Source organism: Odontomachus brunneus, unplaced genomic scaffold (genome assembly GCF_010583005.1).
Source record: "Odontomachus brunneus isolate Ranch 3 - 2012 unplaced genomic scaffold, Obru_v1 Obru_scaffold_297, whole genome shotgun sequence".
Lineage (NCBI taxonomy): Eukaryota > Metazoa > Arthropoda > Insecta > Hymenoptera > Formicidae > Odontomachus > Odontomachus brunneus.
This window is the reverse complement of record NW_022639747.1, coordinates 144,981-151,627: the sequence shown is the minus strand read 5'-3', so window position 1 is coordinate 151,627 and position 6,647 is coordinate 144,981. Positions and strand designations below refer to the sequence as shown.

Below are 6,647 nucleotides of genomic sequence, written 5' to 3'. Positions count from 1 at the left end.
AAGCTTCCTTCACACATGTCATCAAGCTGGATCAATGTATACATATCCGATTTTATATCTAATGCAATTAATATTAATAACAAAATATGATTCTATCATATAATAATGTTATAAATTATATTACATGTAAAATGAAAGATCCCAGTATAGCATATAGGTTATATTCTGATGGTACAAATCTATGAATATAATAGTTGCTTTCCATTTACATCAAAACTCAGATAAATCTTACTTCTATCTTTGTTTCATATTCTGTGAGTAACAAAGATAGAAGTGAGATTTATCTGAGTTTTGATGTAAATGGAAAGCAACTAATATGACTCACTAAAGCTCTTATAATCAGTAGTAACTGTAAATTATGCAGTAGTAACTGTAAATTATGCAGTATATACTCACAGTGCACGAATGAAGCAGTAAAACTAATAATCATTACTATATATCTGTATAATGCTCGCACGTGTTCGCACGCCGCTGAGACGCAGAGATGTTATATTAGGGCTAGAGTCCTTTCAACATTGCAAATGCTTTGAAGCGTGAAATGTAGTAATATGATTGGTTTAGCCATCGCTGTGGCGCATCAGCAACACTTAACGGACCGCATCTATCGTTAGATAGATCAAAGCGGGAAATACAACTTCTGAACGCTACGAGCGTTCACGGATACGGTCGATTTTCAATTTGTGCGCTACCCTTCATTCGTTGCTCAGGCTGCGTTCCGAAATTCACTGCCAATACTGAAAGTCTACAGTTTATGTTACGTATACTATAAAATTTCAGTACTGGCAGTGAATTTCGAAACGCAGCCTCAGAGTATGGCCTGCGAAGTTTACATCATTGGCTGCATTCAGCAGACTCAACAGTTGCACAACAGTTGAGTAATTTGTCAATGTAATTGGTCTAGATTTAGGGATCTAATAGCAAGAACCAATAATCGTTGATTGCTCACTGAGCGCTTTTTCTACTGAATGCGCCCATGGTTTCAGACCAATACCACAAATGTTTCTCCGAAAACACCCAAAAAAGAAAAACTCTTTTTTGCAGCAAACAAAAAATTTATTTTTTGTCACATCGAAATCGTAGAGATTAACATTACATATTGATTTAATGAAACAGCTATAGCTATGATTATAATCATTGGACAACTAATATTTGCTGCTAGGATAGCATGATAAGATTTATCATTGATTATCCCCCATTATTGTTTAAATTGATTATTATATGAAAATATATCTATAAGAATAGTGAACTTATATTTTTATTCGAAAAAAAAATTCGTCTACAATATCGTAAATTAAACGTTATCATAACGTCATTTTGCAAAGTTACTTTGACGTCTAAAACATGACGTTAAATACACGTCCTTAAAGGACAAATGACGTTACTGACCAATAATGACGACATGTTGACGTGAAAATTACGACGGCTTGCTGCCTGGGCTATTTACAATATTCATCTATTTAGACAGTATGGCGCCTATAACACGATGTTATTACGACATTTTCCAACGATTAAAGCGAGATCAACTTTTACTATTATATATGGATGGATTTGGTATTAAATGCTCTACAATTTTTGTCCTTACAAAAATTTTAAAATTTTGCGAAAGTAACGAATGGATAGGGGGGAAGTAAAAAATTTGATATTAAAAGAAAATGAACGCCGTTGCAGAGTATTAAGTACTGTAAAACTTTTGTAGGAAACATTTTTTCATATATCTCATATCTTAGGAATTATTTCATAAAAATGAGAAAATTCATTTTCTTCAAGGGGTTGTTTTAGCCCCTAAATCTCGAGATAAGCCGATATAAAAAAATATAGATCTCTTATTTTTTTATATCCTGCAACATACCCAAAGTGCATCAAAATCGATGAGGGACAATTCTGTCAAGTTTCTTGTTAGAGAATTACTTAAAAGAGTGCCCTTTTACAACATACGTCAAGATCAATGTAATTTGGATTGGATTTCTTGTTGACGATTTTTACTAAGAAAAATATGCGCTTAATATTTTTCACGACTTTTAAACATATTTAAAGCCTATTATAATTGATTAGAAACTTTTTCGGCGATTTATTTGTGAACTTTCCGCTTATGTCTCGTCAGTTATTGCTGGCTGTCATGTAATGAATTTGATAATATAAATAACCCATTGACATAAACAGGAAGTATGTTAAAACATGTTTGGCGATAAATATGTTAAATAGCTGTTGTACAAATTCTGTGTTAGTAACATTATTTGCAATATATATTACGCAATTTAAAGCACTTTAAACCACATAATAATTGTATATCAGTTACAATATCTCGTATCTCTTTATAGTTTTGGTTCGTACGAAAAATTGTAAATTTAAAAATTTTAAATTTTATTTTAAAATGGAACTTATACATGTATGTGCGTCACATATATTTTAATATGCTATTTTATATTTCAGGGAAACTTGCATACTCCAGATTCTATGCGATACCTTTTATACACTGAGTGGGCCAGTTTGAGAAAATGTTTTTATTACCAGCCATTGGATTATATTAAAGAGTATTTTGGAGTGAAAATTGGACTTTATTTTGCATGGCTCGGATTTTATACTCACATGTTAATTCCAGCGAGTATCGTCGGTCTCTTATGTTTCATATACAGTTGTGCTACTTTGTATTCCAATGAACCAAGCGAAGATATTTGTAATGGAAATGGTACTATCGAAATGTGTCCATTATGTGATCACTTTTGTGGATATTGGAATCTCAAAGAGACGTGTTTACATGCAAGAATTACATACTTGTTCGACAATCCGTCGACGGTATTTTTTTCGATATTTATGTCATTATGGGGTATGTTAACATTTACTATTCATTATAATTTCTATGAAATTAATTCTGTACATTTTGAACTATATAGTTAAAGATTACAGCATCAGAAGCGAAGGAACAATTATTAGGATTTATATTCTGTGATGCGTTTCCTCGGACTTCATGTTGAGCGTCAAAACATTTTTTTGACGTTTTATCTCGCTTTCGACTCTACAACTTCGTTTGCGCTACAAATTCCGTTCGGAGAGTTGTCGCTTCTCCCCACGGGTTACGATTGTAAATATTCAAATTTGGACGCCAAGTACTTCTGTGATTTTTTTTCCCTTGATCCGCGGTGCTCAGTCAATGAGACTGCTACGGGTCTCGCTAACTCATAAAATATTTCCCCTGTTACGAATAGACTCGGGCGTCTCGCACGTATGAAATAACTTACTCAGTCTCTTATACTTCTAGACGCACACCACAATTTAATAACTCGTTTTCAAATTAATACACTTTTTAGGTTGTCCGTGGACACGGTACTGTTTCGAAACTCGTGCGTATGGGTCTCCGCGATTTTGGTATGCTTATCTAAGTTGCGATTTTTATTCTTAAGTTTACTTTTGTGAACGGTTCCTGCAGGGAAAGTCTAGCCTTCTTCTCTATTTCCCGGCTTCACCACAGTCTCTTGACGTCTAAATAATGGTCTCCAAGACTCGTCGCGAAAAGTGTTAATGGTATTACCATTGAAATCAGTAGTAAAATCATTTGGACTAATGATAAAATCATATGGACCCAACGGCGTTGTCATTAACAAATGATTTTATTACTTGAAGGAAAATCCTTCGGTTAGTAGAAAAATTCTTTGGTTAGTGGTAAAATATTTTACTATTGAATGTACTCCAGTAGGAATATCATTCGATCAATGGTATATTAGTTGGATACTATCAATAAGAATATCATTCGATTAGTGGTATAATATTTTGTCATTGCTACGTCGACTGTAATAAATGTTATTGTTAACTGTTTGAATTTGAGTGAGAATTTTGAATAAGAGTCGTTACTCAACCGCCTCTCCTATCTCTCTCTTACGTGTGTAATAGACAAAGATTCGCTAGTAAAGAACCACGCCACTCTACCACAGCAATCGAATGAGCAGCCGGTGAGGTCGACCGTCGCCGCGTCGCGGGGACGAAGTTTTATCCGTTCTCCTCGCGTAATCTCGCGAAGGAATAATGGTCACAGCGCCAAATTGACACCAAAATTGACTCAATCCGTTCTACGTTCTCACTTAGTGTGATAAGGGTGGTCTGGGACATCCTGTATATATACATAAATTATTGCATGTATTTTTAAACTAACTTATCGTTTACTCTCAAATGCACAATAATGTTAAGTTAAAAATATAAGAGCAATAATCGCGTCACTATTTCGCTAATATACATTATATTAATATCCATCGCATATTAACTGTTTTAATTTTCAATATCTGTAGTAGTATCTGTAGTAAATATATCATTACAATGTTTTGAAAATACATTATATAAACACAAGTTATGAAAATTTCGTCAGAGCCATTTCACGTCAGAATCATTACTAATTGTCTGATCACTAAGGTTGAGCAATAGTAACGAAGACTAAGATAAAGATTAGGAAATGAGCTGAGTGACTGGCGCACTTCGAGTTCGAAACCGGACGCAGAAACACATATAAGCAAAACATCGCAAAATATGATGTACCTGTTTTTTTTTTTGTAATTATGCATTTTAACGGAGCAATCTCCAATGACCTTGACTTTTACATATGTTATAGAGGTCACCCTCCTGAGTAACTCTAAAAAATTTTAGGCGGCATTCGTTGTTTCTTAAAAAATTATTAACAATAGAATTTGGTAATTATTCAGTTTAGTGACCTCACCTCCGATTTCGATTAAAAAAATAGGCTTAGTTGTCGAGAGACAGAGAAGAAGGCTAGACTTTTCCTGCAGGAACTGTTTACAAAAGTGAACTTAAGAATAAAAATCGCAACTTAGATAAGCAGTATACCAAGATCGAGGAGACCCATACGCACGAGTTTCGAAACAATACCGTGTCCACGGACAAATCTAAAAAGTGTATTAATTTGCAAACGAGTTATTAAATTGTGGTGTGTGTCTAGAAGTATAAGAGACCGAGTAAGTTATTTTTGCACGAGAAACAACTTTTTCCTCTGACAAAATCGTCGCTCTCTACTGCGAAGCGAGATATTAATAGATAAAGTTGAAGGCACGTTAAGTTAGAAAATCTGTCATACCCCATCTATCTCTAATTGTGTGACTGGGGGGCTTCGCCCCCGCACCGCAGCGAGGTGAGGATCGCGGTCTCTTGTACTTAAGCTAAAAAGTGAATTTCTCACAAAAGCTTTTTAGCTTTCAGATTCAGTTTTTACGCGTCAAAATACACTATCTTACTAAATTTTAACAAAATCGATGAGAGTGGGCCTTTCCTTCACAATTACCATAAAAATATTTAAATTAAGAATATTTTTAACATTTTTAACATTTGTAACGAGAAAAATATTGAACGACAAACGGGGGCTGTGTCCCCCTTCGATATTTTTCACTTGCTAGCAAGCAGTGTGTGTGTGTAGCAAGCATCTTCCTAACATTGAAATTCGTTGTTTTTGTATATACGGTGCTCAAAAATTATTCTGCTATTAATGCTATTAATTATTTAAATTCATTTTATGCAACTTCTTTTGTTAATAATTTTTTAAGAAACAACGAGCGCCGATTAAAACTTTTTGAGGGTTACTCAGGAAGGTTCCCTCTATAACATATGTCAAGATCAAGGTCATTGAAGGTTGCTTCGTTAAAATGCATAATTACATTTTTTTATTATTTAACAAAATAACCAAGCATTAAGTTGTATGAAAGTGCGTGTGTTTGTATTTGTGTATGCCCATATGTTAATAATATTTTATATATTTGGTATCACTTGTAAGTGGTAAAATCACTGACCAGTTGTAAAATCGCTCAGTGTTAAAATATTACTATTACGAAAACTCATTCAGTTTGCTATTGAAAATACCATTGAAAAAGCCATTCATTTTCAATGATTTTTTTAATGGTAAAACCATTTATTTTTCGCGACGGGGATCTTCGGCCGCCTTATTCTAACATCTGATATCGTCTTGCAGTCCTAGGATTGTCCTAGGATTGACCTTCCACACAGACTTCTTTCTCTGTCTTGGCCGAGGAACGCGGCTTGAAATTGACTTTGACTATTACTACCGTTTGCTGGCGAGTCTAAACTCAGACTCTTCGCGCATACGTGGCTCGAATACGATTCTTTCCTTTGCAGACTACCGATTGGTCCTAAAGCAACAATCCCTCGGGATTGTTCTACTGTCTTCCGCGACCAGACTTCGCAATCCAAGATCGTCTCCCGTAGCGATCTATGACTCTTGCTACGCAACAGGTTTTATGGCATGATCTATCTTGGAGCGGAGTTGGTTCAAACATATGCCGCACGCTTTACGATCGCTTTTCTCTTTATGCTATACGCTCCTCTATCGTTCCAGTTCAATTCATGCACCTTATACTATTTTATTATAATCCTTTTGTGATGGGGTAGTTCTATCATATGACATAATGAAATACTCAAAAACCAAAAGAAAGTATACAGGGTGTTCGGAAAGTACCGGGACGCCCGAATATCAGGAAAAATATAAGTTTTACAAAAAAATGTTTCAGACAAAAGTTGTGGCGTTTAAAAAGATGTATTTACTGATCACATCAGTTTGACCTTGCGTAGCGAAGGTCAGGTCAAGGCCACATTAATTTTTTTAAATGGAACACCCCATTTTCCATTGCATATTTTTATAG

General features: G+C 34.7%; 1 protein-coding gene across 2 annotated transcripts in view; it reads left to right on the top strand.

Annotated features, from left to right (window-relative positions):
- LOC116853261 (anoctamin-1) overlaps positions 1 to 6,647 on the top strand; it is a 160,758-nt gene that overhangs the window by 34,887 nt on the left and 119,224 nt on the right. For both annotated transcript variants that reach the window (XM_032834243.1, XM_032834242.1), the window contains exon 2: positions 2,431 to 2,824. In XM_032834243.1, the coding sequence (XP_032690134.1) occupies positions 2,431 to 2,824 (394 nt within the window). The remainder of the gene's footprint in view (positions 1 to 2,430; positions 2,825 to 6,647) is intronic.